This window comes from Pan troglodytes, chromosome 20 (genome assembly GCF_028858775.2).
Source record: "Pan troglodytes isolate AG18354 chromosome 20, NHGRI_mPanTro3-v2.0_pri, whole genome shotgun sequence".
Classification (NCBI taxonomy): Eukaryota; Metazoa; Chordata; class Mammalia; order Primates; family Hominidae; genus Pan; species Pan troglodytes.
In genome coordinates this window covers 48,117,163-48,134,198 of record NC_072418.2, presented here as the reverse complement: position 1 = coordinate 48,134,198, position 17,036 = coordinate 48,117,163, and the positions used below count along the sequence as shown (strand labels likewise).

At 57.8% G+C, this 17,036-nt stretch overlaps 1 protein-coding gene across 4 annotated transcripts; it reads left to right on the top strand.

Annotated features, from left to right (window-relative positions):
• The first annotated feature begins 57 nt into the window (after nt 1-57).
• TRAPPC6A (trafficking protein particle complex subunit 6A) lies at nt 58-15,037 on the top strand. Of its 4 annotated transcripts, none has more exons than XM_016936195.4 (6): nt 60-265; nt 12,777-12,844; nt 13,001-13,118; nt 13,723-13,806; nt 13,961-14,054; nt 14,747-15,037. In XM_016936195.4, the coding sequence occupies exons 1-6, from the start codon at nt 140-142 to the stop codon at nt 14,776-14,778; spliced, it is 522 nt and encodes a 173-aa protein (XP_016791684.1). In that variant the 5' UTR covers nt 60-139; the 3' UTR covers nt 14,779-15,037. The 4 variants fall into 4 exon arrangements, with proteins under 4 accessions (XP_016791686.1, XP_016791684.1, XP_063656852.1 ...); XM_016936196.4 differs by having other exon boundaries at nt 61-223; XM_016936197.4 differs by lacking the exon at nt 12,777-12,844 and having other exon boundaries at nt 58-265.
• Nucleotides 15,038-17,036: the final 1,999 nt, after the last annotated feature.

Here is a 17,036-nt window from a genome sequence, read left to right as displayed (position 1 = left end):
GGAGGCGGGGCTAGTCTAAAACACCAATGGAAGCGGGAGTAGGAGGGCTCGCGCCGTGACGCAAGAGGCGTGGCTTACCAAGCCTGGCCAATGAGAGCTGGAAGCGCTGGGCGCATCTTTAGGCGCGCGAGGAGGGGGCATGGCGGATACTGTGTTGTTTGAGTTTCTTCACACGGAGATGGTGGCTGAGCTGTGGGCTCACGACCCCGACCCCGGCCCGGGGGTGAGCGCCGGGCTCCGTGGGGAGGAAGCGGGGGCCACCAAGGTAACGCCTCTGGGAGAACGGAGGGCGCGTCAGGCGTCCGGGTTCGAACCCGGCCCAGCCCCGGCCTTGCAGGGCAACGTCTGGCCCTGGCTTCCTCCTTTGGAAAGTGGCGTTCGCGACGGTGCCGGCTCGGGGTTATTGCTAAATTGAGCGCGATGATTCAGGGTAAAGCACTTAGCTCAAGGCCTGAGTAAGCGGCTAGTAATCAAAATAATGCTGTTATTGGGCGTGTGCTGAGGACTCGCCTCCCCCACTTACTAGGTGTGCGACCCAATGACTTAATCTTTGTGTGTCCTAGTTTTCTCTTTTGTAAAATGAGTATCATAACGTACCTAAGCCTCAGCGTGGGACATTTATTTATTCGACACCCACTTATTGAGCGTCTGTTGTATTCCAGGCACCGTTCTAAGAATCCCTTCCTTGTGAAGCTTACATTTCACTAGGGGAGTCAAATAATAAAATGAAATATGCCGGCTGGGCGCTGTAGCTCCCAGCACTTTGGGAGGCCGAGGCCGTCGGATCACCTGAGGTCAGGAGTTCAAGACCAGCCTGGCCATGGTGAAATCCCGTGTCTACAAAAATTAGCCGAGCATGATGGCGGGTACCTGTAAGTAATCCCAGCTACTCGGGAGGCTGAGACAGGAGAATGGCTTGAACCTGGGAGGCGGAGGTTGCAGTGAGCCAAGATTGTGCCATTGCACTCCAGCCTAGGCGACAGAGCGAGACTTGTCTCAGGAAAAAAAAAAAAAAAGAGAGATAATGGGGTTTTGCCATGTTGCCTAGGCTGGTCTTGAACCCCTAGGCTCAAGTGATTCTCCCGCGTGGGCCTCCCAAAGTGCTAGGATTACAGGCGTGAACTACCGTGACTGGCCCGGGACTCGTGTGTGTGTATGTGTGTGTGCACGCGCATCCTGCTCGGTCGCCCAGGCTGGCTGGAGTGCAGTGATGCAGTCATGGCTCACTGCTGCCTCGACCTCCTGGGCTCAAGCGATCATCCCACTTCTCAGCCTCCCAAGTAGCTGGGACCACAAGCGCTGCTGGCGCCACCACACCTGGCTAATTTTTTGTATTATTATTATTTTTTTTAGTAGAGACGGGTTTTCACTGTTAGCCAGGATGGTCTCCATCTTCTGATCTCGTGATCTGCCCATCTTGGCCTCCCAAAGTGCTAGGATTACAGGCGTGAGCCACTGCACCCGGCCAATTTTTTTTTTTTTTTTTTTTTTTTAGTAGATACGGGGTTTCACCATTTTGGCCAGGCTGGTGTCGAACTCCTGACCTCGTGATCCACCCGCCTCGGCCTCCCAAAGTGCTGGGATTACAGGCGTGAGCCACCGCGCCTGGCCATGTAAGACATTTTTATTGGCTCTGGTTTCCTTCCAGGGTTAGAAGCCCCAGGGAGGATGTTGCTTGTTACCATCTTGATGTACAGATATAAACCTGTCATAAGTTTAAAACATCATAAATCAAAAATGCATTTAGCCAGATGTGGCGACTTGCACCTGTAATCCCAGGTACTCAGGAAGCAGAGGTGGGAGGATCACTTGAGGCCCAGCATTCAAGACTAGCCTGGGCAACATAGCAAGACCTCACCTCTAAAAGAAATTTTTATTTTTATTTTTATTTATTTATTTATTTATTTATTTATTTATTTATTTATTTATTTTTGAGACAGAGTCTTGCTCTGTTGCCCAGGCTGGAGTGCAGTGGCGCAATCTTGGCTCACTGCAAGCTCCGCCTCCTGGGTTCACGCCATTCTCCCGCCGCAGCCTCCTGAGTAGTTGGGACTACAGGTGCCTGCCACCACACCCGGCTAATTTTTTTTTTTTTTTTTTTTTTTGTATTTTTAGTAGAGATGGGGTTTCACCATGTTAGCCAGGATGGTTTTGATCTGACCTCGTGATCTGCCCGCCTCGGGCTCCCAAAGTGCTGGGATTACAGGTGTGAGCCACTGTGCCTGGCCAAGAAATTTTTAAAATTAGCTGGGCGTGATGACACATGCCTATACTACTAAGAACTCGGGAGGCTGAGGTGGGAGGATTGCCTGGGCCCAGGAGTTCAAGGCTGCAGTGAGCTATGATCATGCCACTGCACTCCAGCCTGGGTGATAGAGTGAGACCCTGTCTCTAAAAAAAAAGGGGATTACTCAGTGAACCATCAAAAATTTTTGCCCTCTTGGAGCTTTGTCATCATTGGAGGAGACAGACAAGTAAATGAGTAAAGTATCTGGTACATTGTGTAACTGCTATGAGGAAGATACAGCATGGCCCAGGGAGTATGCATCAGCCTGGGGGTGGGTAATAATGTCCCAACACTCCATATCCTTCCTGGCTTTCAAACGAGAAACCCTGGAGTCCCAACACCTGCCTTGTCTCCCTCACCTGCAGCCCTCCCCCAGGCTCTGCCCAGTCGGTCTAAATACCTTTCTCACGTGGCCCCTCCTCTGCCCTGGTCCAGTGCTTTCCGCTCTCCTGTGAAATGAGCCTCCTCCCTTCTCCCAGCCCATTCCACCTGTCACATCTTCACCATGCTAACAACTATTAATCCTTCAGATCTTAGCGTAACAATCCCTTCCTCAGGGATGCCTTCCCTGAGCCCCCAGTCAAATTTGGATCTCCTTTATACATTCTCCTGGTCTCCCTCTCGCACTTTTTTCTTGGTAGGATTCATCATAATAAGGATGTATTTGATTTTTTTTTTTTTTTTTTGAGACGGAGTCTCGCTCTGTCGCCCAGGCTGGAGTGCAGTGGCGTGATCTCGGCTCACTGCAAGCTCCGCCCCGGGTTCATGCCATTCTCCTGCCTCAGCCTCCCGAGTAGCTGGGACCACAGGCGCCCGACACCACACCCGGCTAATTTTTTTTTTTTTTTTTTTTTTGAGACAGAGTCTCGGTCTGTCCCCCAGGCTGGAGTGCAGTGGCGCGATCTGGGCTCACCGCAAGCTCTGCCTCCTGGGTTCACGCCATTCTTCTGCCTCAGCCTCCCGAGTAGCTGGGACTACAGGTGACTGCCACCACGCCCGGCTAATTTTTTGTATTTTTAGTAGAGACAGTTTCACTGTGTTAGCCATGATGGTCTCGATCTCCTGACCTTGTGATCTGCCTGCCTCGGCCTCCCAAAGTGCTGGGATTACAGGTGTGAGCCACCGCGCCTGGCAATTTTTTTTTTTTTTTTGTATTTTTAGTAGAGACGGGGTTTCAATGTGTTAGGCAGGATGGTCTCGATCTCCTGACCTCATGATCTGCCCACCTCGGCCTCCCAAAGTGCTGGGATTACAGGCGTGAGCCACCGCGCCCGGCTGATTTTTTTTTAAAGAGAGTCTTGCTCTGTCACCCAAGCTGGAGTGCAGTAGCATGATCATAGTTCACTGTAGCCTCACACTCCTGGGCTCAAGTGATCCTCCCACCTCAGCCTCCTGAGTAGCTAGGAGTACAGGTGCACACAACCATACCCTGCTAATTTTTAAATTTTTTGTAGAGATAGGTTTTCACAATGTTGCCCAGGCTGACCTTGAACTCCTGGGCCCAAGTGATCCTCTGGCCTCAGCCTCCCAAAAACTCACACCTGGGATTACAGGTGTGAGCCAGCACGCCCTGCCAGGATGCGTCTGAATTGTGTATCTGTATGATCTTTGATTCACATGCATCTCCCCCAGCTGGAGTGTACTTTGTGCGGGATGGGCCTGGGTGTGTATTGATGACCACTGGACGTCCTGGCTCGTAGTGGGTCCTCAGCGTGGACGTGTTGAGGAGGTGAATGCAGAGCCTGTGCTGTGGCAGGTGGGGATGGGTGGGGACTGGGATTCATTTGGCTCATGAGCAGTGCTAGCTCTTCCCTCCCTCCCCTCATATGAGTGCTTCCTGTGTGCACTCATGGCTTCTCACTCTTGATTTCATTTGATCTTCTGATGACCCAGAGAGGTTGGCATGGTCCTCCCCGATTTACAGATGAGGCAGCGGAGGCTTTGATGGACGGAGTTCCTTGCTCTCAAGTGGCAGAGTCAGGAGCGCGACCAGGCCTCCCACTTCCAAAGCCTGTGCTGTAAACTCTCACTTGCATTTCCCAGCATTTGCCCTGGGAGGGATTTTAATGGGTTTCTGTGGTCAAGCGAGTGTGGGAAACTGGCTTACTCAGCTCTGCTCACCACCAGCCTTTCAGAGCACACGAATGTGCCTGGGACCTTGGGCAGGGGTTCCCTACCCAGCTGCCACTACATTCCGATGCTGGAGTCCCACACCAGAGACTCTGACGAACCCGGTTGGGGTGAGGCCTGAGTGTCAGGCCTCAGAAAGCTCCCAGGTGGCTCTCGGTGCAGCTAGGGGTGAGAACTGCATCGTTTCCCCTCACTCCTTCCTCCTGGGGAGCCCCGTTTTTCAGGGGGCCTGTCATGAGAAATGGCTTCCTCAGTCCTTTCTCTTTATTGGCCCCACCTCCTCTCTCCATTCCTTCTCTTTGGCCCAAAAGGGTTCCTCTGAACCAGACAGGCCTCCCGTTTCCTGAGGGCGTCTGTGCAGTACTTGCACAGTGTTGACTGCATTTAGTCCTCAGGACAGCCCTCCCGATTCACAGAGGAGGGACCCTGTGCTTGGGAGAGGAAGGGATTTCGAGGTGGTTCAGCAAGACTCAAAGGCAAAATTAGAACTCAGGCTTCTGGCCCCAGGGCTTCTGGGTAGCGCAGGCCGCCTTTCCCACCAGCTTCAGAGCTCCTTGAGGACAGGGATGGTGGCTCCTTCATCTCTGTCCCCACAGCACAGGTGCCCAGGAGCCACAGCCAGTGTGTAGGGCTTTTGTGACCTCCTATCCTGCCTGGTATGGTGGTTATTTGTGGCCATTCTCCTGGGCTGTCACAGGTTGTGAACTGGAGGACCGGCCAGAGGGGCCAGGAAGGCCTTTGTTCTCTAAGCAGGAGAAGCCCTTGGAGGAAGCAGCGTGGCTTTTCTACCTCAGAGGCTTTGAAGACAAGAGAAGCCTTTGGGCAAAGAGAGGATTCCCCTGAGTGCATGTAGTAAAGAGCTAAGGCGCTGTCACCCATTGTCTGAGACCAGGCCCGAGGCGCCCTGAGAACAGCCCTGCTGTGCCAGGCCTCCATCCACCACACCCCGAGAGTGCACTTGGGCAGCCCCTTATCTGAGGAGGGTGTGGGGCAGGCGGAGCAGCTGTCAGATAGGTCCCTGCCCGGAACACCGTCCTGAGCATCTGCGGCTGGGAGCTCCAGCAAGGCCCTCCTGGGAACTGGGGCTCCATCCCGAAGGCAGTGGGAGCCATAGCCGGGTTTAAACTGAGGTGCGCCTGGCTCAGATTTACATTGTAGAAATGTCTCCCTGGCCACAGGAATGGACTGGATGGAGATTGGCCTGGGAAGGGCCCCGCTGTTGCAGGAGCTTAAGGCAGTGGCTGTGGTGGGCTCAACCTTCCGGGCTGGGCCAGGGGACAGGATGGGGAGTTCTGAGTGGGCAGAGGCAGGATCTGGACTTGCTCAGGACGCCTTGCTGGACCAGGGAGGAGAGTTGAGGGCGACAGCGGGGAAGTCCTGCAGGCTTCTCGCACCCACCCCTCACTCACCCGTCTTGTGTGCCAGCACTTCTCTCTGCGTGCTTTTCTTAACCAGGGCTGCTCCTTCCCTGGGTTCCCCACCACACCCCTGGGCCTGGCACAGAGTGGCTCAGCAGGTGGGGGTTGAACAGGGTCAGCCTCTGCCCAGGAGCTAGCAGGTGCCTAGAGAACAATCGAGGGGTAGGGCAGACACAAGAGACAGGAAGGGATGGAGCACACGGCCCCCACCTGCCTCCCTCCCAGTTCAGGGCAGAATGTTCTCTTAAACGTTCCCAAGTGTCTAAAGGGGCTTTGGTTTGCGTTTTCCATTCATCCTCCTTGGAGCTCACCCCTTGGCTTCAGTCTGGACGTGTGGATCTTCCTTTAGCTCAGGACATTTTTCTCCTGTGATCTCTCTGATGATTTCTTCTCCTGCATCGTTCCCTGTATGTCCTGTAGGCACCGCAGGGAATATTAGACTTCCTGCATCTCTTCCAAGCATCCTGTAGCTTTTCTCTCATTTTTTCCTCCCTCCTGTTTTTCTTCTGGGAGGTGTTATCTGTCTTACAGGTTTCTCTGTTATTCAGTTCCCTTGTTAAAAAGTGTTGATTTTGGCCACCATATTTGTTCATTTCCAGGAACTCTGCTTTGTGTCTGATTGATCCTTCCTGTGTGGTGGATGTCATTAGCACCAACACTGATAAGACTTCCCTTCCACCTTTCCTTTCATCCGGTCTGTGTGTAAACTCAGCAGAGGCAGGCGTGGGGAGCCCCAGAAATGCACCGGCTCTGGGCTGGGCTCTGGCAGATTCATATGAATGGGAGAGTCTCTGTCTGGCCAGCCCTTCTGTTTTGTTTTGTTTTGTTTTGTTTTTTTTGAGACTGAGTCTTGCTCTGTCACCCAGTCTGGAATGCGGTGGTGTGATCTCAGCTCACTGAAACCTCTGCCTCCCGGGTTCAAGCGATCCTGGTGGCTCAGCCTCCTGAATAGCTGGGATTATAGGCGTGCGCCACCACACCCGGCTAATTTTTGTATTTTCAGTAGAGACAGGGTTTTGCCATGTTGGCCAGGCTGGTCTCAGACTCCTAACCTCAAGTGATCCTCCCGCCTTGGCTTCCCAAAGTGCTGGGATTACAGGCAAGAGCCCCCGTGCCCAGCCCCTTCTGTTTTTAAGAAAGATAAACCCCTAACCTCTGAAGAGCTTTTGCAGTGACATGGGTATGGACACCACCAGGTCTCGCTGTGATGAGGTGGGTGGAGGCTTCTCCCTTCCTCCTCCGCCCTTTCTTCCCTGTCTCCTGCTCCTCCTCGGCCCCTCCCTTTTGCTGTGATTCCCCACAGCCCTTTTCAGTTCAGCAGGGATCTGAATGGCCCCTGTCCAGGGCTGGGTACAGTGGGGCCAGCAGTCACACAGCCGTGTATCCAGCTGTTGCCACCTGCCAGTCACACCACCACTGTGAGCAGGTACTGCCATTAGCCCCATGGCACATGTGGGGAAACTGAGGCATGGGATGGTTGGCTAATCTGCCCAAGGTCACAGAGCCAGTGAGTGGCGGGGCCGAGATTCACGCCCAGGCAGTGTGAAGTTCATGAAGGGAAAAGCTGAACTTGCTGGAACCCCTTCAGACTCCACGCTCCTGGCCTGGCTGAAGGACCCTGCTGACTCTCTCCCCCAGCTCACCCCTCCGGGGGCTGCCGTCCTGGCTGTGACCTGGGCCTGGTGTGCCTTCACAGCCCACTCCTGCTGTTGAACTCCTCCTCTTCCCTCAGGCTCAACACAGTCGGGGTGCTTCCTAGGGGTGGGAATGCACCCTCGCAGCACACCTGCCTCCCTCTTGGCAGTCGCTATGAGCATAGTGAAGCCGGCCATTGCACCTTTGCCCATTCCCCGGGTGAAATGCCAGCTCCAGCAGGGCAGGGACTGAGTCTGTGGCCCACTGTGGCTGGCATTCAGGCAGCGTGGCCTGCGTTGACCCTCAGGTTGGCTGCACTTGCCTGCAGGGGAAAATGCCCCCTCTGCAGCCCACTCTGAGGGCCCCTTCCCTTCCCCGCCTCTCACCCCTGCCTTGGCACATGCCCTTTGCTTGGAATACCTGCCATCTCCGGCCCCCTCCTGGAGGGCAGGCTCTGCACTGCACTGCCCGGGCCCCTTGCACTCAGTCTCCCAGCCCTTCCCAGATTGTCAGTTGGCATCATTTGGGCACCTGTCAACCCCGCCAGGCAAGGTAGGTGAGCTCCTGGAGGACACTAGGAAATGTCTGTGGCATGAACGAGGGAGGGACATAAAGGAGCCCTTAGCGAGCGGGGACACAGACGTGTTCCACCAGAGTGCAGCCTGGCCTTGCCTCTGGGAGCTTTGCTGTGGACACAGACGTGTTCCCTCAGAGTGCAGCCTGGGCCCTGCCTCCAGGAGCTTCGCTGTGGGAGGAGGTGACACGGGAGCCGCAGCTACCAGGCAGCGAGCTCTCGCCCGGGCTGTTCTAGGTGCTGGCTACAGGAGCCCACAGAACAGACCCCCTTCCTTCCTGGGGTTCTCCTCCAGCCAAGGGCTTCATCCCTCATTGGCTGGGGCCATCTCCTTGTTTGACAGACGTGGAGGCTGTGAATGCAATAAGTAAGGCTCCCAGAACTGCCTTGAAGTACTCAGGTTGCCTTTACCAACCCTTACTCCTTGTGAGGATCCCGGAGGTAGCTGCCATTAATATTCCCCTCCTTTGGGCTGGACGCAGTGGCTCACACCTGTAGTCCCAGCTACTTGGGAGGCAGAGGTAGGAGGATCACCTGCACCCAGGAGGTAGAGGCTGCAGTGAGCCAAGATCGTGCCATTGCACTCCAGCCTGGGTGACAGAATGAGACCCTATCTCAAAAACAAACAAAATGACCCTCTTTTTTACATGAGGAAACTGAGGCACAGATATTCAGCCATTGGCCCAGGTCCCACACCTGGTAAGTGCTGGGGCGGATCTGGACCCAGGCGGTGGCTCTGCGCCTGCGCCGCTGGTAGTGCTGCCATGAAGGACCCACGGGCAGGGGTCTCTTCCCACTCTGTCTGTCACACACACCTGCCCGTCTCCTGCAGTCATCGGCCCCTTCCCTGAGCCTCTGCTGTGTGGCCGGCCCTGCTGTACCTGAGGACACTGGAGGAAAGCAGATGGTGACACCAGAGGGAGACAGTGCAACAGGAAGCCGTGTCGTTGTCACCCACGAGGGCGAGGCCTGGCAAGGGGCCAGGCAGAGGAAGGGCCACCTTGGCTTCAGATATGGGCGACCTCAACTCAGGCCCCCCCGCCATTCCCAGCGCTCCTCACCTCCATGAGGCCCTCAACAGCTATGGCTGTCACCCCACCCACCCTCCTATCTGGACCTGCTGGGGTGTGAAAGACAGTCCCGTGCTGAGGGTGCCTTGGATGGGTTCTTCTTAACCTCAGAGCCCCAGTTTCCACCTGGAATTACAGCCTCCTGTGAGGCTGGAAAGGTGAAACAAGAAGGCTGTAGAAAATGCCTGCCACACAGTATGCCGGTCCTGGAATAACATTTTGTTGTGACATTGATGAGGAAAAAATATTGATTCCCGGGACCACTGTCTGGGTGATGGTTGTGGGTTCTCCCTGTGCTGGTGCAAGTTCCTCTGGGCTCTCCTTTCCTTGTGCATCCTTGGGATGTGTCCGCTGGGTGAGCTCCCGGGTCTCCGTGGGCCCAGTGTGAGTGAGTGTGGGCCCGTGTGCGCCCTGTGATGGGATGGCGTCCTGTCCAGGGTCCATTCCTGCTTTTGGCCCTGCCAGGACGGGCTCTGGCCACCCAGGACCCTGAGCTGGAGGAAGCGAGTAAATGTCTTACTGGTTTTTTGTTTTCTATTTATTTTTTAAGACAGGGTCAGGGCCGGGCACGGTGGCTCACGCCCATAATCCCAGCACTTTGGGAGGCCGAGGCGGGTGAATCACGAGGTCAGGAGATCAAGACCATCCTGGCTAACATGGTGAAACCCCGTCCCTGCTAAAAATACAAAAAAATTAGCTGGGCGTGGTGGCGGGTGCCTATAGTGCCAGCTACTCAGGAGGCTGAGGCAGGAGAATGGCGTGAACCCGGGAGGCGGAGCTTGCAGTGAGCCGAGATTGCGCCACTGCACTCCAGCCTGGGCGACAGGGCGAGACTCTGTCTCAAAAACAAAACAAAACAAAAAAAAAAGACAGGGTCTTGCTCTGTTGCCTGGGCTGCAGTACAGTGGCATGATCATGGCTCACTGCAGTAGCGACCTCCTGGGCTCAGACGATCCTCCTGCCTCAGCTTCCCAAGTAGCTGGGACACGGGTGCATGCCACCACACCTGGCTAACTTTTGTATTTTTTGTAGAGAAGGGGTTTCGCCATGTCGACCAGGCTGGACTCGAACTCCTGGACTCAGCTGGGCGCGATGGCCCACGCCTGTAATCCCAGCACTTTGGGAGGCCGAGGTGGGCAGATCACCTGAGGTTGGGAGTTCGAGACCAGCCTGGCCAAAAGAGAAGAAACCCTGTCTCTACTAAAAATACAAAATTAACCGGGCGTGGTGGGTCATGCCTGTAATCCCAGCTACTGGGGAGGCTGAGGCAGGAGATTCACTTGAACCCGGGAGGCAGAGGTTGCGGTGAGCTGAGATCGTGCCGTTGCACTCCAGCCTGGGCAACAAGAGCGAAACTCCGACCTCCCAAAGTGCTGGAATTACAGGAGTGAGCCACTGCGCCCGGCCTAATCTTTCTTAAACGTATGTATAGCTCACATTTATTTCAGTGTTTAATATTTCAAGTGTTTTCATCCTTATTTAGAAGTTTGGTGATGTGTTTGTACCAGAAATATGGCATTGGAACTTCACTCTTGTTTATGTTAATTAACCTGCGTGAAATTGGTTTCATCATATGTCATTTTGCTTAAAGCCGTAGTTTCCAAGAGCCTGTTGACAGCATTAGGTAAGGACTTACGGTGTCCTTTGTTGATGCACGTTGTCTCATCAGCCAGTCTGTTAAGCACCACCCACATGCCAAGCCCTGTTTTGGCTGCTGAAGGCCGGATGTGAATTGGTCAGCCTGGGTCCCCACCTTCACAGAGCTGTGTCCTCATCCAGTGACAGTGGGCAGGGCTGGGGACGCAAGCTGGGAGGGAGGAAGGGAAGGAAGTCAGTACAAAGGCTCAGAAGTCTGAGTGAATGTCCTGAGGGGGCAGAGGAGAGGGTGAGGGAGGGATGGAGGCAGCTGGGCCCGCAGGCTGCAAGAAGCCTTCCTCGGACACGCTCTCCAGGCTGGGAGACCTGCTCCAGGGCTGGAGCCAAGCAGAGAATTCGCATCCCCATTCGGATGGCTGCGCTGATGGTGCAGCCCTGGAGGGAGGAGGCGCGGTAGCTGCCATTCCCAAGGGAAGGTGGGGGTCAAGGGCAGGAGAGGGAGGGCTGCAGGGCTCAGGCCTGGTGACTGCAGGCTCCTGAGAGCAGCCAGCAGGAGGGTGAGCTTCCTTCAGCTCAGGGCTGCACACCTGCCGCCTCTGTTCCCCCACTTCTGCTCTGCCAGGCTTTCTCTGAAAAACCTGGCGCCTCACGCTCCAGCCGTCCTGGGATTTCTGGTGCCCCCCAGTCTGGGCCTCCTCCCTTCCTCTGCTTGCAGCAAAACACCCGAGTGAAAAAAAAAAAAGATCCATGGCCAGGTGCAGTGGCTTTTGCCTGTAATCCCAGCACTTTGGGAGGCCAAGGCGGGCGGATCACTTGAGGCTAGGAGTTTGAGACCAGCCTGGCCAACATGGTGAAACCCCATCTCTACCAAAAATACAAAAATTAGCTGGGTGTGGTGGCACACAGGCCTGTAATCCCAGCTACTCGGGAGGCTGAGGCAGGAGAATTGTTTGAACCCGGGAGGCGGAGGTTGCAGTGAGCCAGCATCGCACCACTGCACTCTAGCCTAGGCAACAGAGTGAGACTCTGTCTCCAAAAAAGAAAACTCGCCAGGCGCGGTGGCTCACGCCTGTAATCCCAGCACTTTGGAAGGCCAAGGCAGGCAGATTGCCTGAGCTGAGGAGTTCGAGACCAGCCTGGGCAACACAGTGAGACCCTGTCTCTAATGAAATACAAAAAATTAGTAGGGTGTGGTGGCGTATCCCTCTGTAGTCCCAGCTACTCTGGAGGCTGAGGCAGGAGAATTGCTAGAACCCGGGAGGCGGAGGTTGCAGTGAGTCAGAGATTGGGCCACTGCATTTCAGCCTGGGCAATGAAGCTAGACTCCATCTCTTAAAAAAAAAAAAATCCATGAGCATCTCCTCTCCTCCAGCCATGCCCTCCACACACACAGGCACGTGGACAGACACCGAGTGCAGCCCTCCTACCTGGGGCCTGCCTCCGCCAGCACAGTCCCCTCCTGTATGGACCCTGGCCTACCCTCCAGACACTACATGGCAGCCACTGTCCTTTGCGAGCACCCAAACGAAGATCTGCCTGTCCCGAGCTTCCACGTGTTCCCCAGGGATCTTGGCCAATATTATAAGGCATGATGATCATGGTTGACCTCCACAGCCCCCTTTCCTGTGGCCCAGCCTCCAGCCCTTGGGCAGGTCACCTGGAGCATCTTGGTGGAGTCGCAGCGCCCACTTCCCAGGGCATTGTGAGGGTTCGCGCTGAAAGCACGTGCAGCCTGTCATGGGGGTTATCAGGAAAAGTCATGGAGGAGGAAGGGAGCCTGGGGAAGACCCCCATTGTTTCTGAGGGAAGGGGGAGCTGGTTCTTGGGGGCTGATGATCTGGGGATCCAGAGAGCCTGCAAGGTCTGCAGAGGTGGGTGAGGGAGCCCCAGCACCCTAGAGGCCTGCCCCTGCCCTGGCCGGGCTGTGCCAGAGCCCCTCCCTGCTCACCCCTGAACTGACGAGCACCAGCAAGTTGGTCTTCGGGTCCCCTGGCAGGTCCCCCCCTGGGTGGCCCCGGGTTCGAGGTGGCTAAGGGCCCCTGAGCATCTCTCCCCTGGCCTTCTAGGGACAGAAGATGAGCCTGTCGGTCCTGGAGGGTATGGGGTTCCGTGTGGGCCAGGCTCTAGGCGAGAGGTGAGCGCGGCCCCTCCTGCTCTCCCCCAGCCTGGCTGGCAGGGCTGGGCAGGCCCCGGGCGGGGAGGGTTGCATTGCTCCATGCGGGAGTCGGGCCTGTCTTCCTCCCTCTTCCTGGCCTGGCCCCACGGCCTCAGCTTGGTACTGCCCCACCAGGCTGCCCCGGGAGACGCTGGCCTTCAGGGAGGAGCTGGATGTCCTCAAGTTCTTGTGCAAAGACCTGTGGGTGGCCGTGTTCCAGAAGCAGATGGACAGCCTGCGCACCAATCACCAGGTGGGAGCACCCCGGCCTGCCCGTCCAGCTCCCTCCTGAGGGCAAGACCAAGAGAGTGGGAGGGGAATCCCCGGCGCCAGAGCAGCGGCTGCCGGGACCCGCCCAGAGCTTTCCCACAGGCGGCCGCAGCTCTTGCTCTGTCTGATCCTCTAAGGGAAGCCAGGAGGCTGCGCTGGGGCATAGGGGGTGTTTCCGGAACTTCTCCAGCCTACCAGGAGTGAGCCATGCATGGGCAGAAAGCCCCTGGTGGCTGCCTGCCCTCCCTGCAGTGTGATGCTGCTTGTCCCAAGCTGGTCTAGTCCCCCAGTGACACCCAGGCTGTACCTGCCCTTCTGCATCTTCCTGGGCCGGGTCCCCAGCTTTTCTGCACAACCCTGGGAGGCGAGGGCAGGACCCACACTCCCCAGGGCACAGGCACCCACTCCAAGTTTGGAAGCCCTGGGCCCTACCAGAGCACGGGAGGCCAAGGCTGTGACTCCAGTGGTTCTCAGGAAGGGGGCCTTCCCAACCTCAGCCCAATCTAAGACCTGGGTTCCTGCTTACCCTCCCTGCGCTTCAAATGTACAGGCCCCGCCCCCACCCACCAGCCTCTCCTCTCCCCCAGGGGACCTACGTCCTGCAAGACAACAGCTTCCCCCTCCTCCTCCCGATGGCCTCTGGCCTGCAGTATCTGGAGGAAGCGCCCAAGGTATGGGGGGAGCTGGGGCCTTGTCCACACCTCCCTTCCTCCTGTTTACCCAGCCCCATCCCACATCAGGCCTTTCCCCAGGCCTAAGGGGTGCCCCAGACCTCGGGTGCCGGCCTCCCCTCTCTTCCCATGCTGGTCTGTGTTCCCTCCCCAGTTCCTGGCCTTCACCTGCGGCCTCCTGCGCGGCGCCCTCTATACCCTGGGCATTGAGAGCGTGGTCACCGCCTCTGTGGCAGCCCTGCCCGTCTGTGAGTCATGGGGGCTGGGGGGATTCTTCTCATCCCTTGAGTTGCTGGGGGCTTCAGAGTTCCAGCCCCACTCCTGTGTGTGTGCCTGGGAGGCAGGCCCAGGTTTAAGTCACCTGCTCAGCCACACGGCCGGTGCAGGCCCATCTGTGCCCCTGGCTCCGTGACGTCACCAGCCCTGCAGAGAGAACTGTCTGGCGGTTTTGAACATCGTTTCCCAGCATGGGAGCCGAGGTGGACGCAATAGAAATTATCCTCACTGATCCTTCGATGGGGGGGACGGCAGGCTCCAGGGAACTTGCAGCCTGCCTGACTGGGTGTCCTCTGTCAGACAAGCTGGAGCCCCATTCCTGCCTGGGGACAGCCTGCCCCACCACCTCCCCCACCTTCAGTTATTTTGCCTCTGCCGGTTCCCCAGGCCCACTCATGGGGGCCCCCGGGGCCCCCGTGGGGTAGGACCGAGCAATGCATACCACAGAAGCCCGTGCCGGGCGCTTCCCTGGGGCCACATCCGTGGCCCTCATGCTCCTGGTTACTCACACAGCTCAGGGATGCGGCCCCGTGGGCAGGAGGAAACAGCCCAACCTAGCCACTGGGGTGTCAGTGCAGGACGGGGGTGAGCGCCTAAGAGCCGTCCAGGTGCCCTCTGCCTCCCCCATCCCATCCTCAAGCCTAAGCCAGGCCTTCTCTTCCAGGTAAGTTCCAGGTGGTGATTCCGAAATCCTAAGCCCGCCTCGCACCCGCTGAGCCGCACTGCCGCCCCTGGCCTCACCGGCCTCAGGAGACGGTGGGGCCGCTGCATTTCGGGGTGGTCTTGGGAATCCCAGGCCCTAGGGGTCACATTTGCTCAGGAAGTGGGTATCAAATTGAGGTGGGGGTGTCAGAGGAGGCAAAGGGGTCCCAGCTGCGGTCAGGACTGTGGTGGGATTCCCGCCTCGGCAGCGTCACTGCCCAGCAGCTGCTCAATAAAGGCTGTGTGTGTGGAATCTGACTCAGCAGTGGGGGAGGATCTGTGGACCGACTGTCACAGGTCCTGCAGGGGAGTGGGTACCCTCTCTGGTTCCCATGCCCCTCAGACCTTCCCTCCCCTGCCACATCCCCCTCCGCTCCCTCCCTCCCCGTGCTCCTGGCAGAGGGATGCTGGCCTCCGGCACGGGCGGCCTTACTGGCACCTCTGCCAAGTCAACAAGTCTGGGGCTGCCCTCTGCCCGGCGATGTGCACGGAACGGAGCATCTTCCTGGGGAGCAGGGCTGGGAGTGCCCGGAGTGTAGGCCAGGGCGGGCTGGGGCTGCCAGGGCTGGGGATGCATGGGGTAGGGGGAGGCCAGACACCCCCATGGACACACGCGGCCCCTACGCACTCCTGCTGCCCGTCCCTGGGCAGAGTGGCCCTTATGCTGCCCCCTCCCACCCCGCTCGCATCTGTAGCATCTGGGGACTCCTGGGCTTCGCCGCCCGCTGCCTGACATGGGTAAGTGCCCCAGGCTCAGAGCTGCCCACCGAGGCTGGGGGTGAACCCCAAATGGGATGAGAAAGGGGCCCCTTGCTAAAGAACCTCCCCTGTAGAGTGGGGTCCAGTCATCCCATCAGGCCCTGCCTGGGTCACCCCTTCCTATTCCACCTGGCTGAGTGTAGCTGTGTCCTGTGTCTGCCTCTGCAGTGCTGCCCGCCTGGCCCACTCCCCAAACGCCTGCTCCCCCTAGTGTCCAGCAGCCTCCTGGCCACTGTGCTCCCAGCCCGGGGCAACCTCGTCCTGCGGAGACGGCTCGTTTACATTGGGCCACACTTCATGATCGGGCCGGGGGTGTGGGGGGTTGGCACGGAGGCCCACTGCAGATGCCCACGCTCAGATGCCAGCCCCGCCTCCCTGGTGGGCCAGGGAGGAACCTTCCCAGAGCAACCGGCTTGAAGGGTGGGGGAGGAGACAGGGGGTCCCAGGTCACAGGAAGGGCCCTGGCTCTGGCCATAGGGAGCAGTGTTTGGTCACCTGGGCAGAACCCAGGGCTGGGTGGGTTCCCTTTATCTTGTCCTGGGCACTGTTCTGGGGCTGCCTCCCCCATCCCCATCGGAGCACCCCGTCTGTCAGGGAAGCAACTGTTGACCCCGTTACGCCAGCAGCCACAGGGAGCCAGGGCCCCAGAGAGCCGAGGGGCCTTCAGGGCATCTCCTGCCCAGCCTTACCCCGGCCCTCACCCCTCAGAGGGCATCTGTGGGGAGGCAGTCACTGAGTGCTGGCCCCGAGGGCAGGAGACAGAGCCTTGGCGAGCCTGGGAGTAGCAACCACTGTCTGCTTCCAAATCCCCGCTCTGCCTCTGTGTGCCCTGGGGCCGAGGACTTCACTTCTCTGGGCCTCAGTGTCCTCATCTGTGAAGCGGGCATCACACCTGGCCCCCTGGGTGGTGGAGAGGAAGATGGGGCTAGGGTGTAGCGAGCCTTGATGTGTGTGCTGTTGCCCTCGTCCTATGGACATCCATTTAGAACAGCGCCAGGTAAATGGGTCAGCACAGCCCCGGGTCAGGCGCGCCAGGCCCTGAGCTGAGGGGACTCCCACCCAGTGCCTCCCTCGCGACAGCCACGAGAGGCAGGTGCCCACTCAGCAATGAGGAAGCCAAGGCTCGGAGAGTGAAGTCACCTGCCCAAGGTCACATACCTGGGCCACGGAGGAGCTGGCATCCCAGCTCCCTGTCCCCCCCACACCAGCAGAAGTGCCTGGGCCTGTGGCTGCCTTAAGGAGATTGAGGCAGTGCTGCGGGATGCATCTCCGTTCCTTACCAGGGATGGGGACACAAGACTGAGTCCAGTCGGAGTCCCAGTCCTCGAGAGCAGAGAGCACTGGGACAGGCAGGCGCTGGGGAAGGGGCGGGGACAGGCAGGCAAACCGGTCAGGCGGGCACTGGGCTGAGGCCTCCATCTGGATGGGCCTGCGCTGACAGTCCGGGCTGGTGTGGCAGCTGCTCGCGGGGCAGGCAGCTGGGGCTGTGAGGC